This window comes from Sorex araneus, chromosome 3 (genome assembly GCF_027595985.1).
Source record: "Sorex araneus isolate mSorAra2 chromosome 3, mSorAra2.pri, whole genome shotgun sequence".
In the NCBI taxonomy this organism is placed as follows: domain Eukaryota; kingdom Metazoa; phylum Chordata; class Mammalia; order Eulipotyphla; family Soricidae; genus Sorex; species Sorex araneus.
Window position 1 is genome coordinate 101,818,686 of NC_073304.1, and position 25,628 is coordinate 101,844,313.

Sequence of the window (25,628 nt, forward strand, 5' to 3'; positions counted from 1 at the left end):
ATCTTCAGGTAATTCAATTGCATTGATAGAAAACATCGCTGCTGATCCTGTCACACTTTTTGTAAAAAACAACACAAAACATGGAAGTCTATAGGTCTCTCAGCAAACTGCTTTAACTCAGACCACCTGACCCGAGTGTTAGTGCTCTCAGCAAAGCTCAAGATTCCCTGGGCCTTGGCAGTTCTCTGAACCAGAAACTGATTGTACAATTGGACAAAACATCCAATTGCTGGAGCAATAATAGAGAGGGTACTGCATGACCCAAGTTCAATCCCCAGCAACCCACATGGTCCTCTGAGCCTTCCATGACTAATCCCTGAGCACAAAGCCAGGAGCAAGCCCTGAGCACCGCTGGGTGTGACCCAAAAAACAAAACCACAACAAGCAGAAAATATCCATGAGATGCATACCCTCAAGGCCAGTGACTATAAAAACCACAGAGTGAATCTGAACTGTCAGATTTCTTATTCTTCTATTTTCTTTTTAAAAACGTTCTCTTTAAAATGTTATTTTAAAAATGTCACTCACTGGGGACTGGAGAGATAGAACAAGGCTAGGGCACTTGTCTTCCATGCAGCCAACCCAAGTTTGATCCCCAGAATCCCACATGGTCTCTGAGCACTGCCAAGAATAATTTTTGACTTTAGAACCAAGAGTAAACCCTGAGCATTCCTAGGTGTGTCTGAGAAACAAAACAACAACAAAATGTTCTCCACTCACCTCAGAATTGCCATGGCAGGGGAAACCACGTTGACCACGATGCTGTAAGTCCAAGACTGTAAGCAAGGGCTCCTCGGTGATATTGCCAATTTTTTACAGCTGGGAATGGTGATCAAGGCCTAAAGAAGGAACAACAATGCTACTTTTAGCATCTTTTCCTTAGGACGAATCTAGAGCCTCAAATTTTAGAGCCCAAGTATGCCGGAGAAACCAGAAGTGAACAAATGGAAGATATTAACAGAAAAATGCCACTTATAGCCATGCTGACCAGATTTCCCATCTGAAATCTGGTTATGTACGAACATGAAGTATCAAATTTACAAGGCCACTCCATGCAGCGACCGACCCACAGATGTTCAAGGAAAGACTCTTAGCATGCTGCCCCCAGACTGCAAGCAAACAGCAGAGCAGCACTAGGCAACTTGTACCGGAAATCTAGGTCCATCTATTAAAGGCTACTTGGCCATAGGAAAGTCATTACAGCTTTGTGTCTTGGATTCCCAATTTTACCATCAGGGTAAAAATATTTCCTGGTAGTAAAAACAAATGAGGTCCTGATCCATGCCAAAATGTGTATTTGCAAAGAACATAAGTACACATTATGCACTTACAGAAAACTGGTAAGTTAGATCAGAAGGGAGAAAAGTTACCAAGGATACCTTATAAATACAAAAGAGGAGCCTAGAGACATAGTACAGTAGGTAAGATACTTGTCTTGAATGTGGCTAACCCAGGTTCAACTCATAGGACTTTGTATGGTCCCCAAGCCCTGCCAGGAGTGATCCCTGAGCACAGAACCAGGAGTAAGTCCTGTGTACCACAAGGTGTTGCCCCCCAAATAAACAAAAATGACAAAAGATCAGGTGAGGTGATTAGGAACAACTCTATGCCACTTCATTGAAGAGTCTAGAATTTTTAGAATCTTACTATCTTTAAGACTGAATCAAGAGAAGTGGAAAACATAGACATACCAATTACTAACACAGAAATAATGATAGCAATAAAAAAAAACCCAAAACTTCCCCAAAACAAAAAACAAAAGCCTGGATCTAGTTGTGTTCCCTACTGAATACTTCCAAAACTTCAAAGAGAACCTATTACCTCTCAAGCTCTTTCAGGAAGTGGGAGAAAGAGGAATCCTTTGCGTTTCTGTATGACCACGTTATAAAAAAAGAAGACAGAGATATCACTAAAAACCACCACTAAAAATCAAGAGCATCACAGACCAATTTCCCTAATAAGCATGGATGCAAAGATCCTCAACAAAATCTTAGCAAACTAAATTCAGCAATGCATTCATTAAATTTATAGTCTACTAGGAGCAAATGGGATTTATCTCAGAGATACAAGTAAGGTTCAATGTACTCAAACTAATGTAATGCATCCATTATTAAAAACTTTGTCTTGCCTGATCTTAGAGGGAAGGCTTTTTATTTTTCAGCATTGAGTATGATGTTATATATTAGCTATAAATTTGTGGGGAATGGCTTTTACTATACTAAGTTCCTTCTACCCCCCTTTTGTTTAGTTTCTAATCCCTTAAAATGAGCTGGGAAGACTACCATGGACACCAGCTGCTGACCTGGTTCAATCCCTGGCACCGACATATAGTTCACAGAGCACTTCCAGAAAGGATTTCTCAGCACATAGCCAGAAAGACTGCATGATTACAGCCAGGTGTGGCCCCAACTCTCTACACAGCACCCCCAAAAGAGAGTTTTTATAACGAATATTAGTCATGGTTTATATGTACATGCTTTATATGTACAGATTGATATCATCATATGATTTTTATTTTTCCTTTTTTATAGCCCCTAAGAACCACCAGGTATGGCTAACACCCCCCCCCCCAAAAAAAAGAAGAGGTTTTGCATTGCAAAATAAATAATGTAAAAAAGACACCTACATACTAGGAATAATATCTGCTTATCACATATAAGACAAAGGATTAATATCCAGGATATACAAAGCACTCACAAAACTTAAGAACAAAAGAACCCCATCAAAAACTGGTGATGAGATTTAATAGGTACTTCCTCAAAGGTGACAGATGGCCAGTAGGCATAGGAAAAAGTGCTTCTCATCTTTGGGGCTGGAGTGAAAGTGTAGCAGGTAGGCTTCTTGCCTTGCACACGGCTGACCCAGGTTCAGTCTTTGGCATCCCATATGGTCCCCGAGCACCACCAGGAGTGATCCCTGAGTATGGAGCCAGAAGTAACCATGGAGCACTGCAGGGTGTGCCATCCCCAATAAAGTACTCCTCTTGTCATCAGAGAAATGCAAATCAGAACAACTATAAGCTTACTCACACTGGTGAGATTGACAAATATCAAAAAAGTGGAAACAATCAATGCTAGTGAGGGTGTGTGGAAAAAGTGATCCTCAACAACTGTTGGTGGGAATGTCATCTGGTTCTGCCTCTAAGGAAAAACAGTATGGAGATTTGTTTTTTAAAACAGAAAGAAAAGAAAAAAACAAGAATTGAGCTTCCATATGACCCAGCAATAGACTTCTTGGCATCTACCCCAAAATACTATTTTGAAAGGACATTTGCACTTCTTTGTTCATTGCAGAACTATTTACAATGGCTAAAATCTGGATCTGGAAACAACAAAGAACAGATAAGTGAATAAAGAAACTCTAGTATATATGCACATGGAAACACTACTTAGCTATAAAATAAAATGCAATTTGCAGCCACTTGAATAGAACTAAAGTATATCATGCTGAGTGAAAATAATCAGAAGAAAAAGGGGGATATAGAATGATGATCTCTCTCATATGTGGAACATAAAGAAACAGTAAAGGAATAATAAATAGCTAAAGGTATCAGAACCTGAGAATCAGACTATAGAATAGGGTCTGCTAAGTGGCAGGGACTCGGAGTGGAGGGGTATGCTGAGCAATTGGAGGGAAGATGCAGACATGCTGATGGTGACATGGTGTTGAAACATCATATTCCTGGAACTCTATTATTAACTATCTTATTAAGTATTGAAAACAATGGTGCCTAAATAAAAATAGCAACCCCCAATTAATGGGAGATGCTGGATAGATACTTCTTCAAGGAAGTCACAAAGATAGTCAATAGGTAGCACTGTAACACTGCCGTCCCATTGTTCATCGATTTGCTCGAGTGGGCACCATCTGGGGGAGAAGTGCACATCATCACTGACTATCAAGGAAATACAAATCAAACAATGATGAGAGTTCACTTCACACCAGTGAGAATGTTCTTTATCCCAAGGTCTGGAAACAATTGATTCTGGTGTAGATGCAGAACCCTCATTCTCTATTGATGGGGATGTCATCTAGTTAATGGAAAACAGCACAGAAGCCACCTCAAAAAAATTAAAAATAAAACTTCCATATGGGTCAGAGATCCCATTCCTAGGTATATATGTACATGGAGATATGTATATATGCAAAGAACACAAAAACATTAATCTCTAAGAAATATGCACACCTACACTCACTGCAGCACTATATACAATAGCAGAAACAGCCCAAGTGCCCCAAAATAGATGAGTGGGCATAGAACTGAGGTCTATCTAGACAAGAGTATATGACTTAGCTAGAGAAAAGGTGCAATTTTTGGAGGAGGTCATGCTAAATAAAAGTGAGTCAGCAGGGGAATGACAAATACCAGAAGCTCTCACTCCTAGAAAGAAACAAAGTAAGAGACTAGATAATTCCTAATGAAAACAAATTCTTAGATATTGCCAAGAGCACTGAGACCCCCAAGAAGGGTGGAAGAGATGGAATTTAGGGACAGAGGTGAAGATATACGGGCACAAAGACACTGGTGTAGCATAGTAGTGTAGTAGTGCTATATGCACAAAACAATAGTATTAAGTTTATTGCATACCAGAAAACTTCAATTTAATAATTGATTGAAAAATTTTAAGTGTGCTTGACTGAAAAATAAAATCTTGCTTTTAAAATACTGCCTCAAAGAAGAATTTACTGCCTGTTATCGTGAAGATGATATACATGGACATGTTGAGTTGGAGCTTGACACTCACTGGCACTCAGTGAAAAGTAGCTCTGATAATCCTGATGCAAGACTAGGTCAAGCAATACTTAAATGTGTTATCACAGTGGAAACAGGAAGATAAAAGCTCACACTAACAAATGCTACTTGTTTCAGAAGCTCTCATGAAATAGAATTTCTTAACATTATCAAGAAAGCCAAGAGTTTTGAAGATAAATTAGAAAGCGCATCCGGGTTGATCAGTTTGGTTGGAATGTCATGGAACTTGAGGAGAACACACATGGTTCAGCCTGTCTCCTGATTTTGAGAAAGACAACTAAAGAAAGTAAGGTTTGCCCGGGCGTCCTTTCTAATAAAGGCCACATTTTCAAAAATTACGTTACTGAGTCCTGCCCAGAACTCCAAATTTCCATATTAGATATGCCAAAAACAGTAACAAGTCTCACAATGGAGATGTTACTGGTGTCTGCCCGAGCAAATCGATGAACAACAGAATGACAGTGCTCTAGTGCTAGATAGGAGGGTTGAAAAAGTAAATTACAAGGACTTACAAGGAAATGCAGTCAGTGTTGGCAATGAAAACACATTTGCCATCCTTTATACGATCAGGGAAATGTAAATCAAAATGATGAGACATTTCACACCAATTAGAATGGCATACATCAAAAAGATTAGGGAATTAAAAAAAACAGTGCTGGCAGGGATGTGGTAGAAAAGGAACCCTCACCAACTGTTGGAGAAAATGTCCTGTGGTTCAGTCTCTATAGAAAACAGTAGCACTATAGCACTGTCATCCCGTTGCTCATCGATTTGCTCAAGAGGGCACCAATAACATCTCCATTGTGAGACTTGTTCTTACTGTTTTTGGCATATTGAATACACCACAAGTAGCTTGCCAGGCTCTGCCATGTGGGCAAGATACTCTTGGTAGCTTGCCAGGCTCTCTGAGAGGGATGGAGGAATCAAACCCGGGTTGGCCATGTGCAAGGCAAATGCCCTACCACTATGCTATCCCTCCAGCCCAGAAAACAATATGGAGATGGAGAGTTAAAAAAAGAAAAGTAAGACCAGAGCTTCCATATGACTCATCCATTTCACTTGCTGGCATCTATCCTCAAACACACTGTTGCACTGTCTGTAGCACTATCATCCCATTGTTCACTGATTTGCCTGAGCAGGCACCAGTAACGTCTCCATTGTGAGACTTGTTCTTACTATTTTTGGCATATCAAATGCTCCACGGGGAGCTTGCCAGGCTCTGCCGTGCAGGCAGGATACTCTCAGAGAGCTTGCAGGGCTCTCTGAGAGGGACAGAGGAATCGAACCCGGGTCAGCCTCATGCAAGGCAAACACCCTACCCACTGTGCTATTACTCCAGTTCTTTCAAACACACAAAAAGCATTAATTGAAAAAGATATAGGTTCAACCATGTTAATTGTAGCACGTAGTATGACAGTCAGGATAAAAAACCCAATTGTCCAATAGCAGATGAATGGATAAAGAAGGTGTATGTGTGTGTGTGTGTGTGTGTGTGTGTGTGTGTGTGTGTGTGTGTGTGTGTGTGTGCGCGCGCGCTGGAATATTATTCAAATACAAGAAAATATAAAATCTTGAAGTTTATTGCAACTTGAATGGAACTGGAGGACATCATGTGAAGCAAAATAAGTAAGAGAGAGAACAAATGCCAGGTGAACTAATTTAACTGGAGTGTGGAGAAACAAAACAAGTGACTAGAAAATTTAGAATGAAGATAAACCCTTGGCTCTGGCTTACAAAATAGGTTGCCAAGCAGTGTGGGGACAGAGATGGAGCTAATCTAGGGGTAAACTAGAAGTGACATGACAACAGCAGTGAAGGTTCAGGCTCCAAAGACAGTGCAGTACTTTTGCATATCAAAACCACATATGTTAACACTATTATAACCATGCTACCCAAATAAAAACAAAGGGAGAAAAGACAGACAGGATAATCTAAAAAGTCTACTTGCAGACGGAAATATTAAGATTTTTTAAGTTACCACTGGCCTTTTCTGGGGGTTACAAAGAAAACAAAGCCTCTTGTCTGTAATCATCCTGAATTAGGCATCAGGAACTCATAAAATTGATCCAGATACTAAAGGCCCTTAGATTCTTGGGTCTCAGGTAGATACTCCTATAAGGTGTACCAGGAAGAAGCCAAGTGCACAACAGCCGTTCAAATGCCTCTGAACATGTCTCCTTGCTCTTGGACAGAGCAGGGATGTGAGAAAACAGGATTAAATTTAGGAGTCACATGAAATCTGCCAAATCCTGACAGTCATCAAGAAAGCAGTAATTCTTTGAACAATAGTTGGGGGGTTTAGGTGAAATTCAAGAGATGGATGCGTCAATGCAAGTTTTCTCTTTATAATCTTGTGTCAGTAGGTAAGGTTTGGGTGCATGGGAATCTCTAAAGAAATGGGTAACTGTACATCTTATCTTGATTTCCCATCTGTAAAATGAAGATACTCTTGAAAATGATCTCAAAGGACTGCTGTATTGAGCATTTGAAACGGTATATGACTTGCGTGCCCTCCCCAATCTCACACCCTGATTCCTGCCCACAGGGAACATAACAATCAAGTTACCAAGGGGTTGCATACTTCAAAACAATCTGAAACATAGGAAAGTATAAGTAAATTTGCAGTGGGAGCCAAGGATGAAAGTACATGGGGCAGAGGTCAGAGAAAGTCCCTCTGAGGAAGTGACCTTTATGTTGAGGATTCAGAGTTTGTGGGAGCAACCAGAGGAGAGGGTAGGCGAGCCCCTGAGGTGGGAGGAACTGGAAGAAAGAATTGTGGCATATCACCACAATTAAAAGAGAGCATGAGAATTCACCTTTGCTGAGAGGTGGATATTACAAAATATAGAGTGATGGATGAAGGGGACAAGGAACCATGCCTCAAAGATGACTCCTTCCAGGTTTCTGGTAAATAGAGGTGGCATAATAGGAACATTTTTAATTTTTAATTCTACCAAGATGGGAAAGGCAATGTTTTGTTATGATTTGATTTAGATCACATCTGGTGATGCTCAGGATTTAGTCCTGGTTCATGCTCAAGGATCATTCCTGGAAGTGCTTGGGGAAACCATACGGGGTGTTGGGGATAGAACCCGGATCAGCTGCATGCAAGGCCAATGCCCTGCCCACTGTACTATCTCTCCAGCCCGGGAAGGACACTGTTGAGGGAAGAAGGTGCAATGTCTAAATCTAACAGGAAGTCAACCAGAAAAAAAACTAACTGGCCCAAACAATTAGAACCCAGATTCATAGTCATTGCTGATAAACATGCCTCTCCTGCTCTGTGTGTGACTTGCCTCAGATACTGAACGGTAATAAATAAAGCCATCGTGGTTAGCACAAGATGAATGCCTTCCTTTTGAAACCTACATTGCAGTCATATGTTTTATGTGGCCAGATTGATAGGCTAACAAATAAATAATCAAAGACACAAAGACTCCTGCCAAAGGCTGTGCAATGGAGATCAATTATTGAGGCCGTGACTGACTCCAGGAGAGGTTTTGGCCAAGATTTTTGGGGTCTGATTGATCAGTCCCTTTCATCTCGTGATGTGACTGGTGCACTGGTGCCAGCTCAGGCATCCCACTTGTGCTCACTTGGACTCCCAGGATCAGCGCTGAGTTGAATCAACTCTGCTTTTCAAACTGCAGGTCACGACCCATTACTCTGGCATGAAATCAATTTCATGGGTCGTGGCTTGCACTATGTTTGGATGACTCCAAAAGGGAGGAAAGAAAGGAGAAAATACCAGTGCTTCTCACGTGCGGTGAGGACAAGTTGTCCTCATGCGTGGGGGCAGAAGCATTCAGAAACCCTCACTCTGGAAGACAGCCAGTGGCATAGTCTCCGAGGGGCAATGAGATTCTGAAGTGGAGGCAAAGGCTAACCCAGGTGATCCCAGAGCCTCAGAAAGTGGCTCATGCGGATGAGATGGGCAAGAGAGAGCCACTGTAGGTTCGAACCATTGGCCACAAGTGTGTGTGGGCTGAGTGTAGGTAAGACAGAAAAGATACCAGTATGACAGTATGAGAATAGCTGGGAATGATGAGGCTGAACAAGATCTGAGTGTTAAACATAGGTAAAGGGATATTGAAAACCTTTCAGTATCAATATTGCAAATCACAATGCCCAAAAGGAGAGAGATAGGGTGGAGGGGAGGAAGGGAGAGAAAGAGAGAGGGAGAGCGAGAGGGAGGGAGGGAGGGAGAGAGAGAGAGAAAGAAAGAAAGAAAGAAAGAAAGAAAGAAAGAAAGAAAGAAAGAAAGAAAGAAAGAAAGAAAGAAAGAAAGAAAGAAAGAAAGAAAGAAAGAAAGAAAGAAAGAAAGAAAGAAAGAGAAGAAAAGTGCCTGCCATAGAGGCAGACTGGCAGGGATTGGGGTTGGGGGTTGGGGGTGATGGGAGAGAACCCAGGGACACTGGTGCTGGGAAATTTACACTGGTGGCGGGATGGGTGTGGGAACACTGCATGACTGAAATCCAATCATGAATAGCTTTGTAAGGGTCTATCTCACAGCGATTCAATTTAAAAGTAAAATAAATAAATAAATAAATAAATATTTATTTATTTATTTTTTAAAGAGCCACAGTAGGTCCTTGGACAGGGGAGCCCTGAACAGGGAGGCTTCGTGGGAGTCACGGAACAACAGTGGGCAGAGCTAGACACACTTCTGACACCTTGAAAGGCTCACTTCGTTTGTGTTACAACCTCTCTTAACAGCGAACAAAACACTGAAATATCATGCAAGCATCATTTAGGTCCCATGTTCAAGGGTTTCTGATAGTCCATACACTCCCGGGTGATGGAGGTGGTCTTCTCGTCTTTCCAGTGAGCCTGTCCAGGAAGGCTGAGAAGTCCCCTGCTTTGATTTAGGCCAGAGCTGAAGTCCCCACACACCTGGCAGAAGTCCATCTGCCTCAAGGACACTGGGGACATCAGGTGGACAGAAGTTGACCTCCCTGGGTCCAGAAGCTGATGGTGTGCCCTGGAGAATGGGAGAGTCTGTTGGCTTCTGACCCACTCAAGGGCCACCCTCTGAGTGTCCTTCCTGTCCCTTTCCCTCTGCCCCAGTCACCCAGAGCTCCTAGCTGACCCTGGCCTCTATCTCAGGAGGGATGGCTGGCCCAGCCTCCAAAACTGCAAAATGCACCTCAACTCAAGGCCATACCACAATTTCTGGGCCAGTTGCCCATTCAGCCTCCCCCTCTCTCCACCCAGAGACTTCTGCTCTGGGACTCCTACCATGGAAGGCAAACACTCTGAACAACAAAAGGCCCATTCCCTCTGCACTCCTATGTTCACTGCAGCACTATTGACCATAGCTGGAATCTGGAAACAACCTGAGTGCCAAGAACAGACAAATGGATAAAGAAACTATGGCACATCTACACAATGGAATACTATGCAAACGTCAGACAAAATGAAGTCATGAAATTTGCCTAAAAATGGACGGATGTGGGGCTATGCTCTTTTTACAAAGGACTTTTATGTGCAACTTGATGTGTTTACTGACAGTTTTTGTGAAATTAGGATAGGCTAGGTTACTTGACTATTAACATATAGTGACTAAGATGACCAGGGAATTCTTCAGAGGAGTGGGTTCTATCAATTGTGGCCAAAGGATAATGCATGGAATGGTCAAAACAACTGCGGCCCCTTAAGCGACAGCCGCTCTGGAAAGAGGCCACGCCCACTTTTGAGGCCACGCCCCCCTAAGGTGAGGATACGCCCCTAACAAGCAGAGTGGGGAGTGGTCAGGACGTGAGGGTGCATGGCCGAAAGGTGCCAGGTGGGGGTGGGGGCGTCAGGGCGAGCCCCAAAGCCGCCTAAAAATGGACGGACATGGACAGTATCATGCTGAGTGAAATGAGTCAGAAGGAGAGGGACAGATATAGAATAATAGCATTCATTTGTGATATATAAAAAAATATATAGTAGAAGATTGATATCCATGGCCAGAGAGAACAGGTATCAGGAGGACTGGTCAATGGCTGGAACTAACACAAGTGTGGGGAGGACTGAGGGTAGGTAAGATAGAGAAGAGACCAGTATAACAATAATAGCTGGGAATGATCATGCTGGACAAGATCTGAGGGTTAAAAGCAGATAAGGGATATTCTTGATAACCTTTCAGTATCAATATTGCAAATCACAATGCCCAAGAGGGAGAGAAATAGAGAGAGAGGAGAGAGAGGAAGAAAGAGAGAGAGAGAGAGAGAGAGAGAGAGAGAGAGAGAGAGAGAGAGAGAGAGAGAGAGAGAAGAAAAGCACCCGTCATAGAGGCAGGCAGAAGATGGGGTGTGGGAGTGATGAAAGGGAACCTGGGGACACTGGTGCTGGGAAATGTACACTGGTGGAGGGATGGGCGTTGGAATACTGTATGGCTGAAATCCAATCATGAACAGCTTTGTAAAGGTCTATCTCACAGTGATTCAATAAAAAAGTCAAAAAAATAAATAGAAGGCCTAGTCCTGGGGGGGAGGAAGTGACTCTGCAGCACAAGAATGAGGATGAGAGATTTCCAAGAAAGCAGTTCCAAACGCGACACCCACACCCAGGAACATGCCGGGAGGGTGATTCCAGAACCTCCTGTGCCTCTGTGAAAACCACCTGCTGGAGATCCCACAGAAGGCCCCGCAGCCCTAGCTGTGTCCTTTCCGGACCAGCCCATCCCCTGCACCTCCACTCAGCTGCTTCCTCCCGAGCCCTCCTCACACACCCTGGCCCCCTGTCTACACAGCAGGCTCTGCCTGGCAGTCCCATTTCTGTAGATCAAACTGCTCAGGTCCCCACATCAGCACCCAGCCCCCCTTTGTCTTTCAAGACCAGAAAAGGAGAAGAATCTGTTCACTTTGTTAGGATCCTGGGATGGAATCCCCAGAACCACATTGTTGAGTCACGCGGTCACATGCGAGCCGAGGTCAGGCTGGGACTTGAACACAGACCTGAGAGCTTCTTCCCTGTACTTAGCAGGCTCAGTGCCTCCCACCATGCTCCACACTCAGTATGAGAATGAGGGAGGAAGAGGACATTCTCCCGTGGGCCTGGCTGTCACTCACAGATGCTTGCGGTGGTGAGAGGCAGCAGCACGGGGCACTGCTTAGGTCAGAGGCAGCCAGACTGCTGTGACCTTCTTCCCCCTTTCCAAAAGGAACAACACAGTGGCCCTTCTTTCCTCGGATCTCTCTTCTGTAGGTCAGCAAACAGGAAGTGCATCCCAACTGCACGCAAAGTTACCACCAGCCTCACACCCCACCATGAGTCCAGCGCCCTCTTAGTGCCCATTTGTGAAAGGCTGACCTAGAGCCAAATGTGCCAAGAAGAGCAATTTAATAGACAGTTGCTACTAAATTGATAGAAAACGGAAAACAATGATGAGTCTGAGGATACCAGTGAACATCACTGAGGGGTAGCCCGCCCCATGCCATACATCCACTCACTTTATCCTCACAACAATCCCAGGCAGAGCATGGCATTGGAAAATGGAGTTACAGAGAAGTTAGGGGACTTTTCCAAAGTCACTCGAAGAGGAGATGAGAGAGTCAGGATTTCAACCCACGTGCCCCGAGGGCAGCTTTGATGCACATCACCTTCAGTACACTTTTGTTGTACCTGGCTGGGCTAAACAAACAGCAAAGTGGACACTTTTCCCTTGGCATCATCCCATGCATTACTTTAGAAGCAAAGGAATCTTCTGGGTGTCAAGAGACTGAAGTCATGGCTCTGCAGAGTGGCCCTGAGTCTCTTACTGGACTGGCCACAGTAACCCTAAAAAGTCCTTGAATATTCAATCCGGTCACCAGATAATGAGGATTCGGTGCCGACTGAGATAGGCTTCCTGCCAGACATCAAATCTGATAAGCTCCAGTTGAGGCACTTAGATAGAAATGGAAATTTTCTGGACAAATGGTTTCCCTCTTAGCTGTTATGGTGGCTGGCCAGAAAATGGCTTCAGAATGAAGGTGCTGCCCAGCTTGATGAGTGCAGCCTTCTAAGGATTAAGGGTAGGTGCCCTCACTGCCAGAGTCTGCCCAGGGCAGGGTATCTGTGGAAGCTCCTGGAAGCTGCTCAGGGGCCCCAGACCACAGTTCCAGCATCTGCCTAGGAATCAAGATCAACCAGGAAAAAGTGGCTCCAAACACTCATTCCTCTCACTGCACCCTTCCTCACCCATCACAGGAACAATAGGACAGCACGTAGGGTGCTTGCCTTGCATGTGGCCAACCTAAGTTCAAGCCCTGCATCCAATATGGTTCCCCGAGCCCACCCGGAGTGATTTCTGAGGGCAGAGCCAGGAGTAACCCCTGACTCCACTGGGTGTGGCCCCCAAACGAAACAAAACAAAGCATCACAACCGGGCTCAGACACAGAACCGATTTCTTCCCATGGGATGTCTGCACTGGAAACTGGCTGGCCGGAGCAGTGTGAAAACCCACAGAATTTGAAGTAGCGGGGCAGTGTTGGGAAGATGTAATAAAATTTCCTGGATACTTTTTAAGCCAACACAGCAAAGTGAGTTTTGTTACTTATTAAAGAAAACTCCTTCCTGGTCCTTTCTTACCTGGCAAAATTAGGTAATTAGCACAGATTATTTAAGGATTTTCAACACAAATTGCATCATTTCCATGGCCATTAGCACAGATGTGGCATATATTTGTTTTCAGTCCAGAAAAAAAAAATGTTTCCCAGGTAACTAAGGAAAACATTCTCGGGCAGGCAAGATATTTCAATTAAATGAGCCACTTGTTCCTACTTCTGTACCAGGTTGCTTTTCCAACTTTGAACGACTTGATACTGGTGATCAAACCAAGAAACACTTTTGAAGAATATTTGTTTCCTGCTCAAATACGTCTGATTCGCAGCATTTAATTTCAGGCTGGTTACATTTCCTCACTGAGCCCCAATCTAACCATTGACACTGCATGTCCCTGAGAGTGGGGGGCCCAGCTTTCTCCTTTTACAGCACATCACCATAATACTTTTCTTGAAGACTTTATCATGTTCCTGCTGTCCAAAAATAGCATCTGGGGCACAAGAGGCAACCTAGGGTGTCAGAACTTTTATTCAAACTCTCTCAAAGGGCTTCCCCTCCCCAGCAGCACATTCTCCTGGGTTCCCAAGCTTCCAGCCTGTGATCCGAACAGCCACTTACTTGCTGATCACCTCCGAACTCAGCACTCCGAGGGCAGTCTCCGCTACACTCCGGAAGCCTCCACACACCCACAACAGCTGTAAGCAGGCTTCTTCCGAGGCATCAAAGACTCATATAGACAGACTCCAGCCTTCTCCCTCCCAGACTCCCCTGCATCCCTTGCCAAGAGCAGTTTATAACCCTCCAGTTGTCACTACGAAAGGAAACGAGATGAGACAGCCACTGCAGAGCTCTGCCTGGGAAGCACTAGTTTTCTTATGTGCTGCCCAGGCCTTCCCCAATATGCTCCATCTCATTCCCCAACCAATACATCCTCCAGCCACTCTTTGTCAAAGGGAGGTGGACCATGGACTACCGACAGCTGGGGCTCAGGCTGAGCAAAGCCCAGATCTCGTCACCTACAAATGGCCTCTTGCCATTCTGGCCAGCTCTTATGCATGTGGACACACATGTGCACACACACACACATGCATGCATGCATGAGCACACACATGGCCAGGAACAAAGTGCCAAGTGCACTAAGAGTGAAAAATTAAAGTCCTCTGGGGCAAGCACATTACTCAGCCACAAACTAGCTCTAGAGAAGATTGCAGGGGCACGTGAGAGACAGAACTCTGATAGTATTCTTCATTTAGAGTGAAGGAAATCCTAAGTGTTGATCCAAGAGCCCCAGGGCCATTCCCAGAAGTTTTCAGCTTACTTATGGCAATTGGTTGGATGCTAGTTTCCAAGGATATGGTGCTGTTTGGTGCTTGCAGTGTTGACACCCTCCAAAGTCACAACCATGATGTCCAGAGGCCACCAGAGTCACATCTGACAGTGCTAAGTGCCTTTAGGATTATGTCTGGAATGCTTGGGATCATACCTGGAATTACACCTCCAGGATCACAACTGAAATACTTGGAGTGCCATGGAGTGCCATGGATGTAATCAGGCTTAGGAACATGTCTTGCATACATTTTCATCACTGCACTGTAAGACCCAGCCTTATTATGGTCTTCTCATAGAAAAATAATATCTATAAAATCATGCATGTCTCTTGAGGAAAATTTGAAAACTAGAAAAACATGAAGAGGAAAGCTTCACCATCAGAGTCCAAATTAACCACCACAAAACCTGTAGATGGTTTTTCTTGATTTTTTTTCCCTCTGCATAATATTTACACACTCGGTATGTTTTGTATAAAATATTTCAACATAAAGTCACACTGTGCTGCTGCAGTCTACTTTTCACTTTAAATCATAAACAGAGCATTAGTAATGTTCAGAAATATTTTAATCACTGTGAAGTAGTTTACCCTCTGGAAGCCAAATAACAAATCCAAAAATGTTCCCTTATTGTTGTGACCTATGATGAGCATGTTTTTCTGAAATTCTTTATCTGCTTCTCTATTTAGTTCCTTATGATCACTGTATCACTGTATCACTGTCATCCCGTTGTTCATCAATTTACTCGAGTGGGTACCAATAATGTCTCTATTTCTCTCAGGCCTGAGATTTTAGCAGCCTCTCCTTACTCGTCTTTCCCAATGATTGGTGGCTCTTTCAGGGTCAGGGGAATGAGACCTATAGTTACTGTTTTTGGCATATCGAATACACCACAGGTAGCTTGCCAGGCTCTGCCTGTGCGGGCGGCATACTCTCGGTACCTTGCCGGGCTCTCCGAGAGGTATGTATATATAGAGAGAAAATTATATATATAATTCATATATATATATAATTCATATATATGTATATATATATATATGATTTGTTGCCTACTGTTTGAACTCCATCAAATATGGTGTGGTATTTATGGAAAAATGTCTGGGGCATCCTGAGTGAGTGGAGTCCAGTGGCATGCCTATGAGGGACTTATTTTATATTCCCGTCTGGGAGGAGCTGCTGTTGAGATCTGGAGGGTGGCCAATCAGGAGATTATCTGGCACCAGCAGGGCGTGGCAGGGTGTGGCTTGTGGGTGTGATCCCTGGGTCACTGGAGATTGGGGGATAGCAGGCAGAGGATCTCTGTTTCCGGGTCCTTTGAGTTCTGAGTCCAAGGTCACAAAGTTCCACATTATCTGGGTTCTGTGGGACTTCATTCATGCGTGAGGCCCAGGTAGAGCATCCGGAAAGCAGCCTGGAGCGTGGCGGCTGTTGGGTAGTGGAGGTCAGCTGTGGGGGCTGGATTCCTTGGGGTGGGGAGGTTCTCACCTGCCCCGCTCTGGGGCACCCCGAGTGAAAAAAGCCTGGCTCGGAGTCCCGTTCCTTATGATAAGTTCCTAAAAACAAAATCACTAAACCAAAATATATGGCTATTTCAGGTGCATGATACATATAATGTTTCCAAAAGAGTGGATTAATAGGATCAAAGAAGGCCCGGGATCAATTGCCAGCCCCACTGGTCCCTGAGCACCTCCAGGAACAATCCAGAAGCACAGAGGCAGGAGTACCCCCTAAGCACTGCCAGGTGTGCCTCTGAAAATTTAAAAAATAAATAAGTAAATAAAATCAAAGACTGTATCAACCTAAAATCCCCATGAAGCAGATAAAATAAACATATTTGCCAGAATCGTAATGGCTTGATGCCAAAAAAATGTGTGTTCTCAAATCATTGTCTGATCAGAGGCATTCTGCTCGGCACAGTGAGGAAAGCACAGAGACCAGCCTCGCTTTCCACCTCCAGCTTCCACCCTGCCTTCACGTCTCCTTTCTGAACTGCCCATTCATTTGTTTCCACACAGTGAACAAATAAGGGAACAGAGAAAGTCTGGAGAATTGGCCCAGAAGTTTCACACAAGTACCTGAAAACATTGCCTCTCATGACCCAATACCCAGATAAGTCAAACCACCAATGTAAACCTGTAAGAGAATATAAGCAAATGTGATTTGTCTCTACTGTCTATATGTCCAGGTGCAAAGCTTTTGGAGAACAACTCTGCCTGGTACAGAGCTAGCATTCAACACGTTTGTTGCAATAAGCTAAAAAAGATGTATGCATTCCTTTGAATATTTGCAGTACTGGGATAGATTTCTATTTTTATGAGATAGAGAAAAAAACCTTTTTTTTTAATAAGCTCTATTGCCAATTTTCTGAAAAACTTTTTTCCAGAAAGTTTTGAGTCACTTTTTAAGATGTTATTTCTCTAGTAAGGAGGTTAGCCCTTGTTTTTCCAACTATGGGACCCTTTTCAGCTTGCTCTGTGCATTCAATTTGATTTATAACTTTTATGTAAATAAGTTTTCAATTTATGTCTAAGTCTATTGCTTCTTTCTTTTGTGACTTTTTAAATTGATATGTTCTTTTTTTAAATTATTTTATTGATTCACCATGTGGAAAGTTACAAAGCTTTCAGGTTTAAGTATCAGTTATACAATGCTCAAACTTAAATTGATATGTTCTTGCAGAATTAAAAAAAAAAAAGTGGAAGTCCAGGTCAGGGAAAATGAGCCAGGAGGACTGGTCAATGATTGGTCAATAGTGTGGAAGATGGAGGGTAGCTAAGATAGAGGAAGATCCATTATGACAATATTAGTTGGAAATGATCACTCTGGATAAGAATTGAGTGTTAAAATCAGGTAAAGGGATATGCATGATTATCTTCTAGCATCTGTATTGCAAACCATAATGCCTAAAATGAAAGAGAGAGAGAGACAGAGAGAGACAGAGAGACAAAGAGACAGAGACAGAGACAGAGAGACAGAAAGAGAGAGAGAGAGGTGCCTGCCATAGAGGCAGACTGGGGTCATGGGTGGCTTGAAGGGGTGGGAGGGAAACTGGGGACATTGGTCATTGGTGCTGGGAAATTACACTGGTTGAGGGATGGGTGTTGGAACATTACATGACTGAAATGCAATCATGAACAATTTTGCAATGCTCTATCTCACGGTGATTCAATTAAAAAACTTGAAGTTCCTAATGGGGTTCTCCAGTTTGATTGCTTTGAAGTCATTATTCACAGACAAATGAACTCTCAGGAAAATAAGACTGGTCCAAGGAATCACAGGGAATCTGCAGCCAAGCTGGAAGAAGGGCTTGAAATTTTTATTAAGTGCATAACGCTTAGCAGACTGCTTTTCAAACAAAAGTTTCAACCTCTTAAAAAGTGTTTTCATCTCTTAATTGACTCTCAAGATAATCCAATGGGTTTAGTTCTATTGGTTCCCCATTACAGAGAAGGAAACTGAGGCTGCAGGTCATGAAGCAGAATGTCGTGGGTCATAGTTCATGAGGGGCCATACCACAACCAGAGCCCACCTGACTTCTGGGGTCTCGAGGCCTTTTAGCACTCCATTAAACGCCTTCCAGGTCCCCTCGCCTGCTGTGTCGATACACATTTCCAGGACTGCTGCTGTTTCCCACTGACACGACCTCAACAAGCAGCCTGGGCCCCAGCCAAGAGAGAAAGCCATGCGTGAGCTTTGCTCTGACCCAGTCACTCCAAACCAGCTTTGGCCTTGAGTCCAGGATATTTTCTCAGTGCCCCCGTGCATTTGCCCGTCACGAACACATCCTGGCTCTGTATGTCTCAGCCACCATAAATCAGCTAGGCATACACATGGCCCTGGCTGCTTCTGAACATTGTGGGGGGGGGAGGATTTGCTTCTTCCTGCTCGGCTCTTGGGGCTTCTGCATTGACATCTGAGTTATGTCATCATTTGTTTAAGCGATAGAAATCTAGTCGGTGATTTGTAGCCATCACGCTGTGCAATAGATGCAAAGAGGCTTCAGAGAGCCTTACAGAGGGGACCGGAACCCCAGCAAATAATTCTTCCTTCCTTGACACAATTCAGGGACAGCCTGCTAGTAGGTAAAGCTGAAACCAGGAGCTATAATTACAGTGACACAAAATAGACTGCCATAATACTAAGTAGGAAATATTGTCAAGGAAACGGAGAATGGCAAGATAGGGGCCAGAGAGAGAGGCCAACAGGGTATGGTTCTTGCCTTGCATGTGGACGACTGAGTTTAATCCCCAGCCTCTGGTCCCCTGAGCACCACCAGGAGTAATGTCCAGGTGCAAAGCCAGGAGTAACCCCTGAGCACCACTGGTTGTGAACTTCCCTCCTCTCCCACAAAATAGAATGGAAAGGTAAGGAGTTGAAGATTCACCAGAGGTCAAGGAGGCCCATGAAAAGCAACTAGGTCATTGAGATTGGCCAGACAGTGGCCACACCTCACCATGGAGTATGTCTAGAGCCCGAGCTCCCTTCTTCACCTCCACCGACACCCAAGGGGAAGGCAGGACTTGACATTGACTGCTGAGCACGGTTGGGGGTTCAACCAACAGTTCTCCATGGACATCTCCCTGGGGGTGGGGATGGGTAATGGGGCCCAACTGACACCACTGTGGAGGGGCATCAGGGGGTGGGTCTCTGTACTGCCTGACTTGTCACTACACCCCCTGCAGCCAGCCAGCAGAGAAAAGGAGGGTCTCTCATTGTGGTGCGGTGGGAGTGAACATCCTGGCGCCCCTGTGTCTCAACCAAGACATCCATAGGCCCATGTGATCTCCATCCACCCACTTGAGAGAGGCGTTAGTGATGCTAACTAATGGGAGGCTGGAGGCCAAAGAGCTAAGGAGGAGCAAAGTCAGAACTCAGTGCCATGAGTGTGGCTCTCAGACCATTTGTCTGTGACTCAAAGATCCCCAGAAGCACAGGACCAACAATGCCAGTCCCACCCAACAGCACCCTAATGAACATCCTCGGCTCCCAGAGGAGAGGGGCTGCCTCCCGTCGCTTCCTTTAGACCCCAGGCTGGAAACCCCCACATGATTATACACCATCACCCCCTAAACAACACAAGTACTACAGAGCAGCCTCCCCCTACCCCACCATCCTGCCAACAGACACAGCAAAAGCCCCTTCCCGAACGGAGAACCACAGAGTGCTACTCCCTACCTTCCTGGCTGGTGGGCTTGCCCTGAAGAGGGGCTGGGGAACCCCTGAGACCAAGCTGTCCCCAGGAGCTGCAGACGTCAGAGCCATCAGCAGGCCAGGCAGCCCCTTCCTGGCAGGAGGGCTGGGTCTGCTCCCAGCTGAGGTGCCTTTCTTGGACCTGCAGGTTCTTGTCTGGCTCCTTCTGCACACCAACGACAGAGCTGCTAGTCAGGTGCAACCAAGCTTATGCAGTCAGAGAAATAGTAAAACTCTGGTCCAAGGGCTGGAGAGACAGTACAGTGAGTAGGGTGCTTGCCTTGCATACAGCCACCCAGGTTCAATCCCTCACACCTCATATGGGCCCCCAAGCTTATCAGGAGTGATCCCTGAGCTCAGAGGCTAGAGTAAGTCCTGAGAACCACTGGGTGTAGCAAACACGTGTGCACGCGTGCACAGACACACATACACACACACACACACACACACAAACACACAGCCTCTGGTCCTCAAACCCAAAACTGTTTCTCCTGAAGGAAGCAGACAATTCACTGCGATTACTAAAACCCACCTCAGCAACTTCATCCTCAAGGTAATGATACCTCTTGCCTGAGATACCAGGTGGGCATCCAGCCCTTTGTGTGGGGCTAGAGATAAGGCTGAGCATCCAGAGAACATGTCAGGTACACACACAATTATTTGACACTTACTCTATGGGAAATAGAGTCTGAATTCCCAGAGAACTGAATGCTTTGAGGTCTTTAAAAAATGTGATCCTCCTATAATACAAGAGCCTTCCACTTCCGTTATTCCTCTTCCCACATTGTTTTCCGCTGTTGGGAGTGCATGCCCCCCTCAGGTCTCTGAACTACCACCCATCTCAGTCTGGTGCCCTTATGACTCCCCCAATCTTCCTACCACACCAGCCACTGCCTGCAAGCTGCACTTACCAACTCTCCCCTTCACCCCCTTAAAGTAGGGTTGCCATTCTCTTCTCCTTTAGGATGGACAGATGAGGGGCCAGAGTCATAGTCCAGTGGGGAGGGCATTTGCCTTGCGCATGGCCAACCTGGTTTTGATCCCCAGCATGCCATATGGTCCCTGAGCCTGCCAGGAGTAAGCCCTGAGCACAGAGCCAGGAGTCAGCCCTGCACACAGCTGGGTGTGGCCCCAAAACAAAACAAAAGTTGGTCAGAAGCGCCAAAAACGTTATGAAAGATTGAATCCACACTGCACACATGACGTCTGCAATAACTCCTGAGCAGCACTGGCGTGCCTTTCAGAGAAGTGAAGTGTCCCAAATCGCTCGTCATGAGACAGAGTCAGGCCGGAGTTCTCCAGGTCAGCAAAGCCGGGTCCAGTAGAGAAAGGAGCAGAGGCCTCCTCATGTGGCCTCTGGAGTAGTGGTTGTGGAGGGCCACAACCACTACTGTGGATGCTCGAGCTCAGAGGTGGCCAGCATGATTCCAGCTCAGCCGTTGGTAAAGGAAGCCAAGCCCCAAAGGCCACGGAAATCTGACTCACCTGATTCCATTTATATTGGGACACTGTCTGCACCCTGACACAGCTTCCCTGGAGGGAAAGCAGAGAGCACTTTCCCCAAAGTGCCTTGCTAGAAGTGAGGTGCTGAGTCCCTCTACGGAGTGCCCGAGGCAAGAACAGGGACACCTAAGGGGAGGGCAGCACCAGGGAGGCAGGGAACAAGCTCCGACTGTTTCTCCCTCACCTGGGCCTCCCAGGTACGTCTCTCTGAAGCGCCCCGGCACTGCCTGCAGAGTTGTTAGCCCGACCCCTGCTCCTGACATGGCAGGGTAGAGAGTTTCCGACCAAGCGTAAGATCAGCAGAGAACCAAGCCCAACAGCAATCTGGACATGCATGCTGGTAATAACGGTTGGAGGGCTACAGAAAAACAAGAAATTACTTGGGGTAGGGCAGGACCACGGAAACCCACAGGGAACAAAATGATGGAGATCTCGTTCTTCTTTGACCTGGGAACCTGGAAACAAGAGGGAGAGTTACACGCAGTCTGAATGCATGAAAAACAATGCACGCTGGCCAAGATGAAAATGCAGGCAAAGACAAGGGTAGAGAAGAACATACACAGTTTATGCAGTCTGCATAACGGGGGGGGGGGCAGTGGGGGAGGGGAGGGAGAGGAGGAGGGAGGGAAGCAGAGAGGAAGAGAGGGAGGGGAGGGAGAAAGATGTTTTGGCTAAGTCAGACATACAGATAAAGATAAGGTTTAAACACAACAGTTATACTACTGTCGCGGACTACTCAGTCTTTCTGGAAGGACAATTTGACTGACCACAGGTATCAAGTACTTTGAGAGAAAGTACAGAACTGGAGACATGGTACAGCAGTTAAGGCGCTTGCCTGGCACTTGGCTGATCTGGGTTCAATCCCTGGCACCCTATATGGTCCTCTGAGCACCACCAGAAATGATGCTGAGGATAGAGCCAGGAGTAAGTCCTGAACTCAGGGAGGTGTGGCCCCAAACAGGGAAAATTGTGTGTGTATATGGATATGTACATATGTATATATGTATATGGGTGGGTGTAGTTTATGTGTGTGGCTGCTTATATACATGTACTATACATATATACTTATATATGTAATATATATGAATATATTATGTGTATATTATATATATATCTTTTGTCCATAAGTAGTATTCTACATAATAAGTATTAAAATTGCACAAGTTTTATTTATAAAACTGAAAAACAGAAAATAACCAACTTGTGCCAAAATAGGAAACTATTTAAGCAAATATTGACATCTTTAAAACTACCTTGAAGCCATTAAAATATATAATTTTGTAAGATTACTAAGTATTTGGGGTTGGAAAGATAGTACAGTGGATAGGCATTTGCTTTGTATGCAACTGAGCTGAGATCAGTTCCAGCACTCCCTGTGGTGCCCTGAGCCCCACCAGGAATGATCCCTGAGTAGAGCCAGGAGTCAGCCCTGAACAATTCCAGGTGTGGTCCCCAAATTTAAAAAAAAACTGATTATTCAACAAACAGTGAGATATGTATGATATTTTTCTAAGTGGAAAACAATGGACAAAACAATGTATTTATATACTAACCATTTCACAATAGTCTATGTGGTCATATGTGTGCAGTATGTCTAAGAGAGAGAAAAGAAGGAAAGAGACATTAAGAATGACAGTGACGGGGCTGGAGAGACAGCAGCTAAGGCGCCTGCCATGCGTGCAGCTAGCCTAGGCTCAATCTCTGCCATCCCATGTGGTCCCCTGTCCACTGCCAAGAGGGATTCCTGACTTCAGAGCCAGGAGTAACCCCCGAGCATCATTGAGTGTAGCCCAAAAACTAAAAACTAAAAAATGAAAGAAATGATAGTGACCGAAACTGGAGACATTGATGGTGGGAAATGTACACTGGTAGAAGGATGGATGTTGGAACAGTGTAGAACTGAAACCCAACCATGAACAACTCTGTAACTGTGTATCTCACAGTGATTCAATAAAAAAAAAATGTTTTAAAAATTTAAGAAATGACGGTGACCATGGATTGTCAAACTAGGTATGATTTTTAATTTATTTTCTTTGTGTTTTCATTAAGTTTTCTACACTCAAATCCTTCACCTTCATAATTAGAAAAATAAAAACAGTGCTATCTAGAAACTTCAAAAGCAAATGAACAACACATCATCACTCAACATTTACACTAGGGTGCCCCAAAGCTGAAAGCAAGACAGCAGACAGTGGGGGTGGCTAAGATATCTAGATGGCCCCCCAAAAGGCAAGCCGCATTAAAGATTGCCCCCAACCTATCCTGAGCAGGGGTCCAGATCCTGGCTCTCAGACTCCAAGGGGGTGCCCGGAGCACCACCTCCAGCCCCATCAGCACCATCTCCACCTGCCCTATTGTTAAAAGTGCTTCCGTGTGGAGTCTCTGGAAACAGTGCCCCTGAATGAGAGACGCCAGGCAGAGGCACCCAGCACAGGAGGATTCCATTTCTTTGGAAGGCCCACAGGGGCAAACCCGTGGAGACGGGAAGGAGATATGAGGCTCCTGAAGGCTGCAGGGAAGAACGTCTAATGAGGACAGAGTTCCCAGAGGTGCCGACGAGATGCTGGAATCCAACCGTGCTCACACACAAACCACAGAAAAGGGGCCCTGGGAAGTGATACCTTTCAAGCTATGTGGGTGGATCTCGAGTTTTTAAACATTTTAAGTAGCTTACAAATAGTTATTGCAGTCAGTACAATGAAGATGCTGATGAAACTGTCGGGCCTACGAGCGCATGTTTTAGAGCTAGAGGGCTTTGCAACTCAGACATCACTCTGATCATCCACTTGCTGTGTGAGTTCCTACAGGTTCCTTACGCTCTCTGGGCTGTTCTGGAATGTGGTTCAGAATAGGAACAATAATCTCCAACTCGCCAAGACAACTGAGGGGATGAAGCAATGGACTGTGGTTGTTCCTGTTATGTGATGGTGGTCCTCCCTGCTAGCAAGCCAAAGAGTCTTCCTGATCTTAGAAGACTCTGGGCCCCTGTTAAAACATCATTGAAGATCAAGCCAGCCCTGGGTCCTTGTCTCTCCTGGAAAAGATACTCAAGAAGCCCAAAGCTAGCAGGTCTGTGCATCCGCTCTTTGACCCTCCAAAACTCAGGACACATGCTGGGGGAAAAGGCAGCTCAGATAGAGAAGGGACCACCAAGTAAAAGGTGCTGGGAGGGCCCGCTCGGGATGGGAGATGCGGGCTGAATGTAGACCATAGACCAAACATGATGGACACTTAGTACCTGCATTGCAGACCCCAACACCCAAAGGGAGAGAGAGAGCAAAAGAGAATGCCCTGCCACAGAGGTGGGGGTGGGAGTGGTGTGAGGGAGCTGGGACCATGGCGGTGGAAAATGGGCACTGGTGGAGGGATGGGCACTCGACCATTGTATGACTGAAACGCAAGCGCGAAAGTTTGTAAGTTTGTAACTATACCCCACAGTGATTCACTAATTTAAAAAAACTGAAAAAAAAAAAACCCTCAGGATAGAGCTCCACCACCAGCACCCCGCTCTGGCCTCCTACCAGACCCAGCATGGACTCAGCACAGGCACAGGAGCCCCAGCGGCCGAGGGTGAAGCTTCAGGGGCTCGGAGGAGTAGAGAGAAGGGCGCGTCTTCGTGCACCGCACAGGCTCACTGTCTCCTCCAGCCCCACTGGGCTCCGCCGTGTGGTCTCCTCCGGCCTCTGCCACACAGCTCGGGCTGTCGGAGAGCAGTCGTGGAGGCCTGGGGCAACGCGGGAACAGAAGCAGCTGCGCCGTGAGATGACCAGGCAGCAGCACCTCGGGGCCTCGCCTGCATGCAGAGGGCAGAGGCGGAGGCCAGATCCAGAGGGCAGCTGGAGGTCAGAGAGAAGCAGCGGCGGAGAGAGGCGGGGAGCTGAGGCCAGAATTCAAGGCATGCGAGGGTCAGGGGTCAGACACAGGAGATCAAAGAGAACCTTGTCAATTCCCCCAAAGCCTGCTAAACAGCCTCGGAGAGTCTCCGCTTAGGGCCGTCCCCCGGGAGGGCTGCTCAGGGGACAGAGCAGAACTGATGAGGCCCAGGTGAGAGCTGAGGCCCGGGAGAAGGTCCAAGAGGCAGATGAGCTGCCCGGCAAGCACAAAGCTTAGAGCTGGATCCCCAGCCCCAGGGCGCGGCCCCTCCAGTACCCCCAGGTGGGGCTCTGGTGGCCCAGAGTACAGGGGAGAGGGCAGAGAAGGAAAGGAATCACAGGGAAACAAGAAGTGGAGGGGGAGTGACAGGCAGCACCCAAGGCCTCCTGGTGGTGTACAGGCGCGGTTAGCTCTGCATCCAAACCACAGTCAGCAGACCCAAACCACACAACCG

At 45.7% G+C, this 25,628-nt stretch overlaps 1 protein-coding gene across 1 annotated transcript in view; it reads right to left on the reverse strand.

Annotated features, from left to right (window-relative positions):
• The window catches only part of THSD4 (thrombospondin type 1 domain containing 4), a 627,447-nt gene that overhangs the window by 595,178 nt on the left and 6,641 nt on the right, over positions 1 to 25,628 (reverse strand). Inside the window, 1 exon segment of the mRNA XM_055132044.1 lies at positions 721 to 839. Coding sequence (XP_054988019.1) covers positions 721 to 734 — 14 coding nt within the window. The 5' untranslated portion in view covers positions 735 to 839.